At 44.6% G+C, this 17,713-nt stretch overlaps 1 protein-coding gene across 1 annotated transcript in view; it reads left to right on the top strand.

Moving 5' to 3' along the window:
• Positions 1-17,713, top strand: part of SPRED2 (sprouty related EVH1 domain containing 2) — a 66,316-nt gene that overhangs the window by 24,020 nt on the left and 24,583 nt on the right. Inside the window, exons 2-3 of the mRNA XM_065835381.2 lie at positions 14,764-14,941; positions 16,239-16,407. Of these exons, the coding sequence (XP_065691453.1) occupies positions 14,764-14,941; positions 16,239-16,407 (347 nt within the window). The remainder of the gene's footprint in view (positions 1-14,763; positions 14,942-16,238; positions 16,408-17,713) is intronic.

Genomic DNA, 17,713 nt, shown 5'->3' on the forward strand with positions numbered 1-17,713 from the left:
GCAGCTTTCCTCTTTCTTTAGTTTTACTGCGGTATTCCAGGTGCATTTGTGTTAGGAAAGCATCGTGCTCAGTGATGCTTAGCATCTGGGTGAAGTCTGTATTGAGAGATATATAAGCAGAGTTGAGCTGTGCCGTGACCAGAACTGCTCCCGCATGGGCTTTTATGGGCCATCCATCCCCCAGCAGACTCCTTGACTCCTGAATCTCTATTCAGCTGTACTTTAAATAACACCTTTTGAGCTGGCAGAGGTGTGCAGCATGGGAGATCCTTACTCTGGTGTCATGGAAAATAAGGCAAGTGTGTCAATGGTAGGTAGGGAGGAGCATTTCAGTGCTCCTGAATATTTAACAGCCCCAGGCACGTCATAAAAAGTTTGAAGTCGTTCCGAAGGATCAGCTTTTTCTGCCCTTTTTTCTGCCATACTTGCAGCTCTTCCCTGCAATGTAACTTGAGTGCATGCTGTATTCAAGAAACTTTGTCTCTGAGATGCTGGACAAAAAGCTACACTGATCGAATCTGTGAAGTCATTTGTTTGTTTTAATTAAAACAAAAAAATGGAGACCTTCCTTACCCCTCACAAGGCACAGTAAGCAATGTTTAGGCAATATTGCCATGGTGACTCTTGAATGCTACACCTAAGGCAGGTTTCCCAGTGTTCCCAGATGATGAGACATCACAAGTTTCGTGGTGTCCTATACAGACTTGGGGCTGCAGATACTTGGAAGCCCGTGCTGCACTGAAATGGTGTGCTGAACCATCTTTTTACCTGGTTCACAAGCTGTCAGGGCTTGGTCCTGTGTGCTCCGTTAATGTTGCACTGCACAAGTTCAGCCTGTTAATATGACGAGCATTATCAAGGTGACTGAATTTCATTCTCTTAATCAGAAATACTCCAGCAGCTGCAGTGAAAATGGGCTCCTCTTGCTCTGACCAGTCTCAGCTCTCTGAACCATGCTGGTAGTTGGCCAGCAGGCAGCGGAAAGCAGATGCGCCGCCTTGTTGGCTCTCCAGTTGCAATGTTTACTTTAATTTTCTAATAGCAAAACCCTGTGGCTGAGTGCATGAAGCTGGACACTGGAACATGTTCATATATTAGAGCAACCACTCGCCAGTCAAAGCTAGGAAATGCACAAAAGCGTCAGAAGGTATTTCACTGCAGCACCGAGCTGGTAGGGATGGGTGTGCTACGGTGTAATGGACAGGGCAGTATTTAAGAAGAAAAAAAATAGTACGGTAGCATTGCCAACCCTGGAGCTGAGGTTTGTTAGCTTAGCCTCAAGTTTAAAGGACATTTGCAAAAGTAAGAACCCAGCCAGTGATTCAGCCGATGCTCGCAACTGTCTGGTGACTTGATATCCGCTTCCCTTTGGAGAAAACCCTTGTGAACAGGGCTTGAAGCCAAGTGCATTAGGTGGTGGTTCTTCTTGAGTGACACAACAACTTCTTGGTGTCGACAGAAGGCCAGGGCTTTATTTGCATCCATGTGGATTGTTAACTGCGAGCTTTTCCGTGTCTTGCATTTTCACATGCAGAGTGTTCCTGCCTACCTGCTCCTGGCACACCAATAAACGGGTGACTTTGCAGAAAACACCCAGGTTATGGCTGAGCCCACCTGTGTGAGCTGAGACCTGCCCTGTGGCAGCTGTGGAACCGTGTGTTAGCTTTTTGGTGCGATGGCTTTTCCGTGTAAACTCATCTTTTGATGTGTAATGCTGCGATCCTGTTTGTTAATGCTGCTCCTCCGTAAGCCACCATATGTGGGTGCTCAGTCCCGAGGTTTCTAAGAGGATCGGTGGTGGGCTCGTCTGTGGAGCGATGGGAAGGCAAGAAAACAGGCAAGCTTTGGGGAGACAGATCCACTCAAGCTGTTCATTTCAAAAACATGATTACAACACTATTCAAAGATAGTTTTGTCTTACACTGGGAGGCTAATTTCTTCTTCCCCTGTCCCTTGGGAGAGAAACTTTAGAAACTGGACTTGCAGCAATAAGGGCTGGGAATCTTTATTTGATTTTTTTTCTGGCTGCTGTTGCTTTGGACTTGTGTGCTGGCTTCTCTCTGGAGACAGCTGAGGACAGAGCTGATGGGTGCTGTGTTAAGCATTTGAGGGGAAAAGCGCTGCTGCAGAGCTTGAAGAGGAACACAAGGCAGCAAATCCCAGTGCATCGGAGTAGGAGGAGTTGTGGACCGGGGATGTGCAATTAAAATACATTTTTAAAGTACCTTTTTAAAAATTACTTGGATAGCAAGATTCTCTGACTGGCTAATGAGTCGCCCGGTGGTCACAAATGCGCTTCTATCAAAATGGAGTACCCTTTACCACATAAATTAAGGACCTTTTTATGTTGTTGAAAGAGGGTAAACGCAGCTGTCACTCGATCCCACTACAACAAACTTAAAACGCTGCCTGTTGCCTTCAGCGTGGCTTCGGGCTGTAGCCTGCCAAGTCCAACCAAACTGTGAATAGGCACCTGCAGCTACACCTGCTCGATGGATGCTGGAGAGAACCACCAACCAAATCCTTCTGTCCTGGCGACTGGGGGTGTCCTCAGCATCCTCCGCCCTGCAGCCTGTTGTCTGCGCACTGAAACTGGCTTCAGGCCTTGGTGGTCTTCAGCTCGGTGTTTCCGTGGTCCAAGCTTCCAGGTTTTCAAGAGCGTGTGTGATTTTAGGTTATTACGTCTGTGATATGAGGATGCAGCTTTTCTGAAGGATGCTTTCAGGCAGCATCACTTTGGCCACTGTTCTCCGTCGTGGGAAAAAGGGATTTTTGCCTCAAATTGAAGTTAAAACAGTTTGGATTTGAGGAAGGCAGAGGCAGCTGAGCCTGGAAACACATTAGCTTTCTACCCCTCTCCTGTCTAATCTTCAGCACAGATTAGTTCCGAAATCAGGCAAGTATTTTTAGAAGCTGCTTTCAGAGCCTCAATGTCACAATTTTTATTCTTGTCTTTGGTGCCGAGTCTGTTCTTGAGCAACGTTTCTGCTCTTAAAAAAAATGAGAGGGCATTCAGGGATGACCGTCTGACTTTGAGGGACATTCGCTGGCTTAGCAAGGAGTTAAACACAGCAGCTGTAAGTTTTTAAGCAGCAAGTGAGCACTTGAGATCTGCCTGACATGAAGCTCACGCATGGGGATATTGCTGTGTCAGCACTTCGGAGAGTGTTTGGCTGCCCACAAAGGTATGGTGTACAAGGACCTACAGCTGATATTTTAAATACCAACTTGTTGCGAACTGGAAGTATTTAAAATGCTATTAAAAACTGCGACGGAGATGGGCTCATTGAGAGGCTGAGTGCTTCCCCCAGGCCTGTTGACTTGTTTGGACCCTTGGTCCCAGCGCTACATTAGCAGCTTTTGGGGAATAAAGTGCGACCGGGGTTACCGGAGGAGATGACGCCGCTTTCAACTTTGGACCTGTTTGCAGTCCTGGGTGAGCGGGCAACGCGCCCGCTGGTCTGGTGCAACCTCTTGACAGCAGGTTTGCTCCGTCAGCTGCTGCTAAATGCCCATGTTGCTAGTTTATGGTGGTTGTATTCCAGCCTGTAACCGGGGTGGGGACGCCAGGATCTTTGGTCGGGTGCGTGCGCTTGTGCTCTGGGAGCCGAGAGGATGTTGTTGCCAATGAGTAATGGTGCAGCCGGGGCTGTAATATGCAGAATACCTCTGGGATGACTCACGGGTACAATGCAGCAGCACATCCCTCAAGGAGACTGAATCACGGATGGGGGGGGAAGCCGCTGGCTCTCCTTCTGCACCAGCCGGGACACGGGGCAGCCAGTGCTGAGCCGGAGGCTGGTAGGAGTAATGGTGGTAAACCAGAGAAATTGGGGTGAAAAATGTAGAGGAAATGGCATCCCCCAGCAGGTGTGTGTGTGTGTGCTGTCACTCTGTATAATTTCATATTTTTTACTGTTTTTGGGGGGGGGGGGGTTTCTCCATCTGCCCTCAAAACTCTTCTGAATCTTTTCCAAATCAACATATAATTTATCAGCGTGTGCGTATGACTTTTGTGAAACACAGACTTATCTTTTAGGATTACATACAATTTTCTTTTTGGAAGTAATGGTTTAACATGCGCCTTCTGTTAAATACTGAGAGGAAAATAGGTGCTACCTGAGAAGCTTCTTCCCTTGGTGTCCCTCTCCATGGATGCTTATTGGGGTTGAGAGAGTGTTAAAGAGAGGTAGGTGGAAGGCAAATTCCATGGGCTGGTTTTGATGTAGTTAAGAATGTCTTATATTTTTGTTTAAATTCGTTTACCTGGCAAAAGATAAAAACCCTCTATGTTTAGACCACGATTATACTGCTTACTCCTTCCTGCCTTCTCTGGAATAGGTTCAGCTGGAACCAAGTCACAGGATTTATTTTTTATATATATATATTTGCAAAAATGTTGTCGAGCCTTTGTAGTTGTATAGTACGTGTCAGGGAGGATGTTTACAGGGGGATAAATATAGTTGTATTCTTCACTCATCAAAATGGAGGAGATTGGGGGGAAATGCATATGGTTTATGGTGAGGAATTTCTTTTTCTGTTGTTTATAATCTTGGAATTTTTCAGAAATACTATGTGTATGTGTGTGCATACGTAGTTATTTTTATGTTCTGGAGCGTCATTGATTCTGCGAGCATGCCTTGCATTATTTTCTCTCACGCTGTAATCTGTCCGCGTTAGGACGGGCGGCACTTAATCTGCAAAACGTGATGTTATACGGGAGTAACGGGACACCCCGTCTGGGCTGCGCCTTTGGTGGCATCACGGCCGCTCTGCAGCGTGGCAGCAAAAACACTGGATGGGGAAGAGGGTCATGTGGAAATAACGTTGTCTTGTGAATTGAATAGATTTCCCCATCACATTCCTCTGTAACTTTTGGCGAGCGGTGTCAAACCTCTAGTTCCATTTTACAAAGTAAGGAGGGCAATAAAACTTCCAACGCTGGCATACGGTTGCTGCGCTTGTTTTAATTCTTGTTTTTGCTAAAGATCACCGTTCGTTAGCTAACATAAGATAACAGTAGCGGAGTGTTTATGATCAGTTACATTAGAAAAATTTAGGATAGGACCTGGTCATGGCATTTTTTTCAGGGAGAGGGGGGAATAAAATCAATTCAGGATGCAGATCTCATGCGACTACCTGTTCGGCTGGTTAAGCTTTTACGTTCTTGTTACTTATCTTGCATGTGGTATAAAACAAATACCATCTGTCATGCAATAACAGCTTCCTTTCTCATTACAGTAAATGATAGTACTAATTAGCTTTCCTTGAAATCTGTTAATATTTTGTTACCCTTGCAGGAAAATGGGAGGACTTGAGTGTGCAGCTCTTGTCTGTGCTGCATCCCGGCTGCCCGAGCTGCAGGGTGAATTATTCAAATGCATTATCTTATTAAACCGACTTTAAAACTTTCCAAGATGTACTGTCATGTGCAGCCATAATGATTTATTGCAGAACTGATCCATTAGACAATTTTTAAGAAAAGTGGGCGAGGGGGTTGGTGTTTGGGGTTTTTTTTATTGTTGTTTTTGACGTGTGGTGTTTTGGTTTTTTTGTTTGGTTGGGTTTTTTTTAAATAATCCCTAAACCCATAATTTGCTATCACCAACAAAGCAGCTGCTGCGCAAAGCTGCAAAGAGTCTGGTCCTGAGGTGATTCAATTCCCCGGTGAAAATGAGGTTCACTGGTTTTTGAAGAGGTTTCATTAAGTGGTTGCTCATTAAAAGTTTTGTCGTCAGTGTGTGTCCCAGTGGTGCTGTGGCTGTCTTTTTAGAAAAAAATGGGGTTTTGCCTATTTTTGTAACAACTTTTGCTGCGGGTTTTGATAACTTTAACATCATTCCGTCAATAGATTGCATAGCTGCTTCAGTACAACCATGAGTCATAAATTAATCTACCTCTGATGCTGGTAGACTTTCATTTTAATCCAATATTATTTATGTAATAATTTATGGGGAGAGCCCTTAAAATCCATCCACTGGAGATGTGTCAGTGGATCTTTGCTTGCCCATCAGCTTGCTTGCAAGCTTGCTGGTTTCCCTAAAAAGCCGCTTGCTGGTTCATTTGGGATTTGCCCATATGTGCAGCACTTTGTAGGGATGGCTGGGCCAGCCTGGCGCAGGAGGAGAGATTATGCTGGCCGAAAAAATGGGTTTAGCCCACGCAGGGTTAAAATACCCAACCCTACAGCTGTGTGAGTAGGGTCGTGTGTTCCTGCCTGCAACAAACCCTGCTGGTTTTTAACACCGGATCTGTAAGGAGCCCTGTCTGCAGCATAAAATTGCTCTTGCTCCCCAGTTCAGTGCATCCAAACTAGTTGGGACAAAATGAGTGTGTATATGTATATATAAAATTTTCATATCTACATTATATATTATGTATGTATATTTTATACATATATATTTATTAAAAAATGAGTTTTACATGTATTTCCTGGAAGGATTTGAAATAATTATGGGGTTATGAAATGCCGTTTGAAAAAGTTAGGATAGAGCTGTTTCTCGTAAACTTAGTAAAATCAGCCTTAAATGTTGAACAAACGTTTCGGTGAAAGGGCTCCTTTGTTCCTTGTTGCTTCGGCTTTTAAGGCAGATGTGGAGGCGGGTGGCTGGATTGTTCCAGGTGTCTTGGTTTTTTGATAATTACTTTTTCCTTCTGAAAAAAAAAAAAAACAAGCAAAACTGCCATTAATCTTTCTTATGGAGGCTTCTCGGTTGGGTTGCAGCGCTGGAAGCAAACCCGGGCTTGCCGGGCACTGGCCGTGGGGGATCTGGCTCCTCTTTGTTCTGCCTTTGGGGCTGCTCTAGACATAGAAAGGCATCAAGAAATGAAAAATAAAGCCAAAAGGTGGTGGTATTTGGGTTTGCTCCAACCTCCTGGAGCTGTGTTGCTGCATGAGGCCACGTGCCATATGGGAAGAACAACTTTTGAGGGTTGAAGGCACTTGAGCCTTGGAGCATCCCTGTTGCCTCCAGTCACTCTCAGACCATCAGTGACCACCCTGCTGGGTTGGGGGCTTTTTTTGCTGCACACAAGATGATTTTGGGCGGTGCTCAACCAGCAGGAAAACCCCCAGTGGTCAGTAACCTTGATGCCAAACTTCGGGCCGCTCTATGGGCTGTGCAGGTAGGACGGTGCATCTTACAGCTTACCGGCGGTGATTTCCAAACCTTGCACAACCGCTTCCTTCAGGGCAGGATTTTCCTCTTCCACCTTCTGTGGTGCTACAGCTAACAGTGTCCTCGGAGTTAATAGAATTTTGTGGGTTTTTTTTCTTTTTTTTCATGAAATAGTCAAATGTAGAAGCTGAACACATGTTGCCAAACTCAGTTCAACAGCCAGGTGTGAATTGAGGAGCTGGAAGAGAGAACTCCTTTCCGTCTTCAGAGAGAAGCAGTGAGGAAATGATAATAGCCAATGAGTTTACTAATTTTGTTGAAACAGTGAAAAATGTCCTGAAAGAGAGGTTTTAAGGTTAATACTGGTTTAAGGTGAAGCGTCCCAGGACAGACGCGCTGCAGACTCAGCCAGAATGGCTGGAACAAGGCATGTGGAGATTGAACTGTCTGGGATTTACTCTGACCAGGTGGACACCAAAATTTCTCAGAACACCTTTTCATTCTGTCATATTGCTTTAGAAAGACAGAAAAATACAAGTTGCATGTTTGCTATACTAGAGATGTAGATACATGTGGTTCTGTGCTCCTGATGTGATGCAAAGGTGAGGACAAGGGAGGTTTTTGGGAGGTTTTCCATAGTTTCATACAGGCTCCGTTTTAATGTTGAATCTGACCAGAGTGGTGTAGATGGCTTTGTTTTTTTTTCTTGCTGGTATGTAATGAAAAAGCTTCAAACCTGCTGAAAATCTAAGTGATGTCGAAATACCAACTTTATTTTGCTGTGGCTCTGTGCACTCAGTTTTCTTTCTAATAGTAAGTTAGGGTTTTGAAGAAGAAAATGCTGATGATAATCGGCAGATACTTCACCCTTGCTAGAAGCAAGAAAGTGGGACTCCAGAAAAAGCAGTTTCTCATGACTTCCATCAAAATGCTGCTGCTTTCTGGCTGCAGGATGAACTCCAGAGAGCATCCTTGCAACAGGATTTCCAGCGATCACCAGGGCAGAAATAGAGGGCTCTAACTCCAGCTGCTGGGCATGGAGGGCAAAGTAAGAGCACCGTGAAATACATGCAGTTCTGCCAAAGACAGGTTACTTCTCGGTAATCGTAAAGTTAACATTGCACGGATCCAAATAGTTCAAATTGTGTTTAAGCAACCGGTGTCTGTGGTGCAACCCGATCTCTGCCACTGTTTCATTACCAGCCTCCTGCTGTTATTTTGGCTCTTGTCTGAAATCTGCGAATGTCGATGCATTAAAGACCAGCGGTCCATGTTTTTGAGACCCGTTATATGCAATTACCTTTCTGTCTGAGACCTCAATCTCTCCTGGCATTGTAAGCTGGGAAGTTGATAAGGGAGGAAAATACTGAAGTATGGTTGCATTTGCATGGCAGTTTATAAGTTTATGTTTTGGTCAACTAGCCTGGCTAGAGGAAAAAGATCATTGAATTGTGGCAGGTGTCTGGGAAGTGGAGAAGCCAAATGTGACTCAAAAGACAGCAGTAAGTGTGGGGAGTTCAACTACTTTTTGTTTTCCCATGAGATTTTTAGACATCTCAGGTGTTATTTGCAATTGCTGCATTTGAAACAAAGTGGAAGAATGGTGGGTGGGAGCTGTGTACTTGGAGCAAGGGCACTGACAAAATGAAAGCCTTAACTAACCAAGGAATTATTTGCCATTTAGTCCTGGATGCAGGATTTCTGCTGTAAGCCCAGGTTAGGCTTTGTTCCCCCGCTGTTTTTGCTGGTGTGTGGTTGCTGCAAGTGATGTGGCTCATGTCAGAGAGTGCTGGATGGTGTCAGTTGTGTTTTACCATGCGATTCGTGCATGCTGGAGGAAAGCACTTTTTTATCTGCTTTAAAAGTCACTTGCCTCTTAGACACTAATGCTTTGTAAAAGTTAGGCTATAGGTAACGCAAAGGTGCTTCAGTTATCACAAAGGTAATCATGCAGTCACTTCTTGTTTAGGAAAATTCTCAATATTCTTCAGTAAGTACACATGCACACCTTTTTAAAATATATATATGCATGCACACCCACGAGCTATAATTTTTAAAGCCCTTTTCCTTCCAATAAAAACAGCATGTGGTTTTCTGTGCTACCTTTACTCCCCAAGTTCATTATGGCTTTTTACTCGGGGTGGGGCGGGCGAACAACCTGAAGCAGCCGTGGAACACGCTGGCTGGCTGCCATGCAGCTGGGTAATCCCTGCAGACGCTTTCTTCCCAAGCTTTTAAGGCTGTTGAAGACAAATCTGTAGGGTTAAGATAGCAAAGTATTCCATTTAAGAGCAGTTTGCATGAAACATGCGCTGCGTAGGCCATAAACCCGACAATTAGAGCGGTCTTAAAGTTTAAGAAGCCAATAAAATGAGGGAAACTAAGGCTGCTGCGGGGTGTGGTTTTTTTTAGCTGTTTCGTTTTTAAGTATATGAAAGGCTTGCGTTATCTAATCTCAGCGGCAATCGGTATTTCATTGGTGGTAAAGGACTGAATATTTTCACGTACCTCATTACCCGTTTCTCCTGGAATAGTCAAATTGCACAGTTGCCATGAGAAAAGTGCAGGTGAATGACTTGAACGTGGCCGTTTCGCTGCCTCAGTGCACCGAGGTTTCAGCAGTGACAAACACATGGGATCTGCAGATCGCTCCTTCGCTCCAGAGGACTTTGAGCCAGCCAGGGCCTCGGTGCAGTCATGTAAGATTAAATAGCAAAGAAAATAAACAGCTTTTACGCTAAGGAAGCAAGGTCTTTATATGGACCTGAGATATTTGAGTACCTCCCAAGTATTTATCAACACTGGCATGAGGGAAAGAAGCATTGCCTATTCTAGGCTTGTGGATGGAAACAGCAGGCAAGATTTTTGACATGTAAAACTGAAGGAAGTGGGGTGAGTAGCCTTGAAAACTCAACATGTGGCTTCCGAGCCCTAGTCCAGTGACTAAACCAAGATGTCAAGCCTTAAGAAGCCTTAAACACCTTTCTGCTTTCTTTCTTCGCCTTTATATTTCTTTCCTAAGTCCTTTAGTGTAGGTTGCGTGATGGGAATTGTGCACCTGTGGCTGGAGTCTCATGGGAGTGGGGATGGGGACGTCACCGGTGACTTTTGATCATGCAGGGAAGTGTGCCAAGGGACTATGTTAATGAAGCCAGAGCTCTGCATACCTTGCTAAAGGTGAAGCCTTCTGCTGGACAAGGTCCTTTTCTAACAGGGGAGCAGAGGTCATCTTGCTGTGGTAGGGGCATGGAAACTAGGTTTTCTGGCTTGATATATTTAAGGAGGCAGCTCTTCAGGTTGGGGGAAATGCAGTTTATATGGTGTTCTCCTGGGTATTTGCAGGTGACAGACACGTGCACTGTCTAATGAGGAAAGGAGTAAAATTTTAATGTCTTCCACTTTGCACTTGGGTTTCTTTAAATTTTTCCTCCACCATGTACTGTTGAAAAGCCGGCAAATTTTTCTTCACCATCAATCCATCCACTTGCCATCAAAGCAAATTATTAAATTGTCCCAGTTATTGTCTCCAAATCCCCAACCCTCAGGCATCACAGTAGCATCCTAGATGTAGGCATAGATGCCAACTGCCAAGCCCCGGTCCAAATCCTGTCCCGTCTTCTCACCAAACTCCAAGAACCTGAACTGGGTGCCCAAGGCATCCCCAGGTGAGGATGCTGACTTCCAAAAAAATGCTTTTGAAAAGTAAACCAACAATTTTAGTTAATAAATAACCTGTCTTTTCCCCTGACAGGCATTACATCTAGTGGCAGGGATGTGGGGCATGTGGGTGAAATCAGTGATCTCGGTGACAGAGCTTATAAGAGGTAGAAGTCAGGAGTTTTAAGTATGGATATGAAGATGGAAACTATATGGCTCTGTGCCCTACCAGATTGTGATTATAATGGGCAGGGGAGTAGTCAAGGAACCTAAATTTAACATGTAGGCATGCACTAGTATTCAAACTTAATTATGAGCCTAGAGAAATGACTGAGAGGTGAGGGAAGCACACAAATAATTGGTAGAAATCACAAAGTACCGAGCAGCTGCTGCTTAGTTTTCCTATAAGTGGAGGATTCCTGCAGCAAAGTAACTGAAGACAGCATTACTTTTGGGGTTGCTGCTGTGAATGCAAGGGGTAAATCCCACAGGAAGATGAATTGCCAGCTGTATTTTCAAGCCTGGAAGGAGAAATAGCAGTTTGTGTGGATGACTTTTGCAGGAGGGGTGGGAAGGATGGTTGTATTGAACAGCTCTGACTTCAGAAGAGAGCTTGAAATTTAATGGGAGTTCCCCAGAAGTGAGAAGAGTGAAAAATAAGTCCAGAAAGGATCTTTCGGGAACAGAAGAACTAGATAGAAAGGTATAATTGGCTTTCTTTATTCTTTATCTGTTAATTGCTAATCCTTACTATATGGGAAAGGTGGAGAGAAGAAAACAAAGATTTATCTTGGATGGAAGCGGCTCAAGTTTTGCACAGTAGGAAATAAGCTGAAGTATTTTGCTGAATTCTGAGTATCAGGAAGCCAAGAGATTAAAGTTGTCACCAGTAAAATCTAGAAAGAGGTTTTCATTAGAAAATAAAAAGGTAACTGGATCACAGTATCACAGTATGTTTGGGATTGGAAGGGACCTCAAAAGATCATCTAGTCCAATCCCCCTGCCAGAGCAGGAACGCCTAGGTGAGGTCGCACAGGAACATGTCCAGGTGGGTTTTGAATGTCTCCAGGGAAGGAGACTCCACAACCTCCCTGGGTAGCCTGTTCCAGTGTCTGTCACCCTCACTGAGAAGAAGTTTTTTCTCAAATTTAAGTGGAACCTCTTGTGTTCCAGCTTGATCCCATTACTCCTTGTCCTATCATTGTTTGCCACCGAGAAGAGCCTGGCTCCATTCTCGTGGCACTCACCCTTTATATATTTATAAGCATTAATAAGGTCACTCCTCAGTCTCCTCTTCTCCAAACTAAAGAGCCCCAGCTCCCTCAGCCTTTCCTCATAAGGGAGGTGCTCCACTCCCTTAATCATCTTTGTTGCCCTACGCTGGACCCTCTCCAGCAGTTCCCTGTCCTTCTTGAACTGAGGGGCCCAGAACTGGACACAATATTCTAGATGTGGTCTCACCAGGGCCGAGTAGAGGGGAAGGAGAACCGGTGTCGTGGTTGAGACGGACAAACGACATAGACCAAGTTCTTCCAGGATGAAAGTAGTAGATGCCATTTATTGCCACAAGTGCATTTTTATACAGTTTTACCAATTCATGTGTCTCTTCACTATTGGTTACAAGTTACAGCAGTAACATCTCATTGGCTGATTTTGCTATCATCAGTGTTACTCTTCTACTCCCTTCTCTCTCACGGGTACATCCTTAACATCTCCGGATACTCCTTTACTCCCATCTTTCTCACGGGTAGGCCTTCATATCTTCAAGGCTAATTTCTGTTCCCATGCCCTCCGTCAGGGAATCCACGGACCCACCGTAGTCCCCCACAAACCGACCTCGATCTACTGACCATTCCCCTTCTAATACACCCCAGGATGCCATTGGCCTTCCTGGCCACAAGGGCCCAGTGCTGGCTCATGGTCATCCTGCTGTCCACCAGGACCCCCAGGTCCCTTTCCCCTACACTGCTCTCTAATATGTAATTTCCCAACCTATACAGATGCTCTCACCTGTACCAGTATGCTGCTTTAAGGCCTCAAGAACAGAAATACTCTTAAAAATATTGTTTCTCAGTTCTGTGAGTGCCTTGTGTGTGTCAGCTGTGGTGTGGGCTGCATATCTGAGTGTGCTAAAAAGCTTTTTATCAGCCAGTGCAAAGTCCTTGGAGCAATAAGGGGTGAACCTTCAGCATCTGTGTACTGCCTTCATCACATAGGTCTGTTGAGAAAGTTGGGATATCCATAAAATAAAACCATTGAAGGGAAAATGGCAGTGTGTGTTTTGCGAGATCTGTCCTGCTGCAGAAGGGTTTAGCTGGTCCCAGGTACCTCTGCCCAGAAGATGCTTGTTGCCTGTGCTCAAAACTGCCTTCAGATGGGGTGCGTGAGGTTGCTTGCTTAGTTATTAAATAAAATCTGATCATACTAGAGAAAGGGGAACTTAGACTTCAAATATATACCACTCAGATTACAGAAGTGATGCAAAAATAACGTCTGAAAACATGAGGCAGTTTTACCTGGTGCAGGATGAAGAAAGCAACTGCTGCTTTTATTATAATTTTGGATGGAAAGGGCCCATTCTCTTGTCATGTCGCACAGGATGCTGGGAAAATATCTGGACACGGAGCTTTCCTCAAGGAGCAGTTTCTTTTCCCTAAGGGGTGATACCTGTTGTTTTTAAAGGCCTCTTCCTGGAGCCCTCTACAGGTTGAGCTTCCTCCTGATGAGCTCACTTGGTGTCCTGGAGATGACAATTCCCAAGCAGTTTTCTTTGTGCATTGCTTTTCTTGGCCCTTGTTGACATTCCTTGTTTTGCCCGGGTTTGGGTGCCCTCGCAGGACCTTTGTGGGCGCTGATGTGTATCGGCAGCCGGCGGTGCCATGGTTGCACATGGTTGATGTCTGACCATGCCGGGGTGACCTCCACGTGACAGCGTCACAGCTGTCACCGCTGTTCTTCAGCAGTCACTGGGTTAATCGATGTCTAACACGTGACAGGTTCCACCGAGCCAAGACTCAGCAACAGCATGAGGATGGAGAAGTTGATTTTAGTATTTCCTAGCAACTCTGGAGTGGGAAAAATGCATTTTAGCTTGGAGTCTGTTGTGTGTCGCGTGCAAGGTTCATGGCTTTTGATGATGTCCTGCAGTGACCTTTCTTCTTGCAAATGACACCCCTCCCTGGTGATGTCCCCAGTAGATGCTGGAGCAAATGCTCTGTGGAAATGGTACAGGAGGAGGCCTGGGGAAGTGGAGCCTCCTGCTCTGGGGACTCTTTTGATGACCCCTCGCGGTGGGCACCCAGATTTTTCCCATATCTCTCAGTTGCTTCCACAATGGCTTCTTGTGAGTTTGTGATGCGCCACCTTTGAAAGCCTCTTCAAATGCTGGGGGAGCTGTTTTAGGGACACAGTGTGGTGCTGATGACCTGAGCCGAGATGGTTCCCGTTTCCTTTTGTCTGAGGTACCAGCTGGAGCTACACTTGTGGGGTTTTTCCCTCAAGGCTGGCCCATTTGTGGAAGAATTTGAATGTCATCTTCCAAATCCCACTTTGCTAATTTGATCACAAGAACCTTCAAACACTTTGTTCATGTGTTATTTGAACTCCACAATTTCTTCCAGCGCTTTGAAGACCTGATACCCCAATGCATCCCCTGTAGGTGGTGGCCTTGGGGTGCTGCCTGGCTCACCCTCCTCTCTTAGTCTCCGTCTCCAGGTGCATGAGGGAGAGGGTGTCTGGGACCATGGATTGTTTGATTTGTCTGTTGATATTTGGAGATCCAGCAGGGCTGTTTCTTGATGGGTTTCTTTTCCATGGTGGCTTGCACAGTCAAAACCACCCGCCATGGAGGTGGATTTTCCATCCTGGGCAGAAACTCTTGTGTTGGGACTGGACCAGTGCTGACTAAATACAACCCTCAAGAAGAATGCTCTGATGGGACCATGTGATGCTCACAAAAGGCTTTGTTTTTGTCTTGTTACCATTGCAGTGACAGCTATATTGTGCGAGTCAAAGCTGTGGTTATGACCCGAGATGACTCCAGTGGGGGATGGTTGCCGCAAGAAGGAGGCGGTCTCAGTAGAGTTGGCGTCTGCAAGGTCACGTACCCAGAGGGCAATGGAAGAAGTGGATTTCTAATCCATGGTGAAAGGCAGAAAGACAAACTGGTAATAGAACCTAATTTAAATTTTGTCTGTTCTTATAATGAGAATTATCCCGAATCTGTTGCTATTGTATTCTTGTGCAAGTTTTTTAAAAAAAAAACACAAAGAACAGGCATATGCAAATAGTACCAGATTGGACAAAGCAAACCCGTCCTCATCCAGAATTGCCATCTTTTGCTGTCTAGGTTGTCATGCTGCCACCTGGAAGGAGCAGGTAAATTGTCAACCCCCACGCAAAATACCCCCTTTGATGATTGAAAAAGGCCCTGTTATTTTTTTTTTCTAAGACCTAGCAGAGGTATGTGAGAAGTGAATTGAAGTGTAAAGAACCCATGAAGCCAGTCACATTGCACTGAGTAATGCAGTGCAAGCCTTTAAAACAGCCATGAATTATTTATGCTGCGTGCCGTTCAAGGTTTGAACGAGCAGAGTGAGAATATGAAGACAAGTTGTCTCTTATGAATTGATGCACTCAGCTTCTCCTGGTAGCTGTTTATCTAAAAATGAACTCTCTCCTTTCCTGACACAAATCAAATTAATAAAGCCTTTTCCATTTTTGCAGGGTCTGTTTAGATGGTGTAGTTTGTTATCTCTTCTCTATATATTTGATTCTTATGAAATTTACTCTGGTGAAGAGATGGGCTAGCTTAAAAAACTACATCCCTTGCACAGGCTCAGGGAACACAGTTTTTGGAAAAAACAAAATTGCATTATTTGAGTCGGAAATTATCTTGCTTTCAAAAAACCAGCAATTTTAAAGCTATTTCAAATACAGCTTGTCTTTTGCGATACTGTTTTGCTCAGGATATTTGGGAGCCATGGTTATGTTTTTGAGGGAACGAGGTAGACCATTCCCATTCTCCCTGAGCTAGAGATGGTTTTGGGCACAGCAAAACTTGAGATGAGTGCCTGGCTGGGGGTGAGGCAGAGAAAAAAGGTTGGGGTAATGTTTTAGCACCTCCTAAATCTGCCGCTGGTGGATGAAATTTATGTTTAGCAAAATCATTGAGGGAAGAGGTTCTCCCTCCATCTGACCCCCCGCTACCTGTAACATGTGCCACACTGAATCTGGGTCCAACATAAGCTTATACTCAAAGCACAAGCAAAAGCTGAATGTGCGATGGTTATGAGAACAATTACAGTGTCTGGTGTTTATTAGTCATCGTTTGGTAGGGAAGGATGTTCCCCTATGCAAGGCGTGACTTGGCTTGCTTTTGGGTTTGGGCCTAGACTGTGCTGACTGTGTCCTTGGGGAGGGAAAAGTGACTTTGCTCTTCTTTTGGGGCTCGTCCCCTCCCAGGTGGTGCTGGAGTGCTTTGTGAAGAAGGACCTGGTGTACACGAAGGCGAACCCCACCTTCCACCACTGGAAAGTCGACAACAGAAAGTTCGGGCTCACTTTTCAAAGCCCCGCCGACGCTCGAGCCTTCGACAGAGGAGTGAGGAAAGCCATCGAGGACCTCATTGAAGGTACCGCGCTGGCAACCACTTGGACCCTTGCAAGAGCGGGGAAGTGGGTTTCACGCACAGAGTTGGGAAGAGGGATGGGTTTAAAATCAGTTCTTGGGCTCGGACGTCTCTTGTGCTCATGTCCATGCTGAGCAAGCCCCAGCTGGCTTTTAAGAACTGAGTTTTCTCATCCCTTGAGGTGAGAAGGGGTTTCAGTCCAAGTATTTTCCAATCCTATGTGGCTTGGTCTGTCCAGACTTCCCCCTTTAATTATCATTGAGTCTGTTATTACTGCTTTTTGTTTTTTTATAAACTTGGGTTTCACACTAGTGATGGCAACTCAAACAACCCAGGCTCCTCTTTATATGCAGCCGAATCTCGTCTGAGTCTTTGTTAAATCATGGTATGAATTCCTGCCTGGAGTTGAATAAAGCTTCGTTTTGTTTTTGTTTCTTTGCAGTAATTAATTTTGTCTGCGTCCACTTAGTTGAATGGTAGTTCTTGAAGACTTCTTTGGTTTTTATGTTTATGTCTGTGCTTTGAAGTTGTCATAAATTCTTCCTTTTCACATTTCATTGCAGTCAGGCAATCATAATACAGCTCTAATTCAATAGTACTTTATTTTAATTAAATCTGAACATTTGAGTCTTCATGGGTTTTTTCTTGATTTTTTTTTTTAAGCTGTGCCACTTTATGTAGGGACTTAGTGGTCCAAAGCCTTTCTCCTTCTCACCCAGTGTGACCAGGATACTTTTATAAACAGATGGTATTATTTTTGGAGGACACTAGTTCAAATATATATACAGTTGTGTATTATTTTTTAGGACTCCATAAGACACCTTAATATTTTTTATGACCTGTCCTTGCTTTAACATGGACATGGTAGATACTGGGAGAGAAGTAAATCCCCCAGGGCTCTTTCCTGGTAAATACCCAATCAGTTGGAGGAAGGATCTCCTGAACTAGTTATTCATTTGCTTTTTCATGTGCCATTAACATGAAGAAGATACAGTAGCGCTTTCCTCTTCTTGCTTGTTGAAACTGGGAGGCATTTTAAGTTATAAAAGCAATGTTTTATGTAAGTGGCATGGGACTGCGTGAAGTTTCAAGGAGGTGATAACTCAGCTGTATCAAGTAGTATTTTGGAGGTGCTGGTACATGGAAACTCCTGTTCTGCTCTTTCTGTTCCATTTTACAGCAGAGGTGTTTAAAATCAAGCTCTGCTCTATCCCAGATACTTCAAAATCAGCAAATCTATATTTATCCCATTAACAGCACAGACTGATCCTCATGAATGTGTTCATCCTTAACTTCCAAATAAGGCTTT

The sequence above is a fragment of the Patagioenas fasciata genome, chromosome 3, assembly GCF_037038585.1.
Source record: "Patagioenas fasciata isolate bPatFas1 chromosome 3, bPatFas1.hap1, whole genome shotgun sequence".
NCBI lineage: Eukaryota > Metazoa > Chordata > Aves > Columbiformes > Columbidae > Patagioenas > Patagioenas fasciata.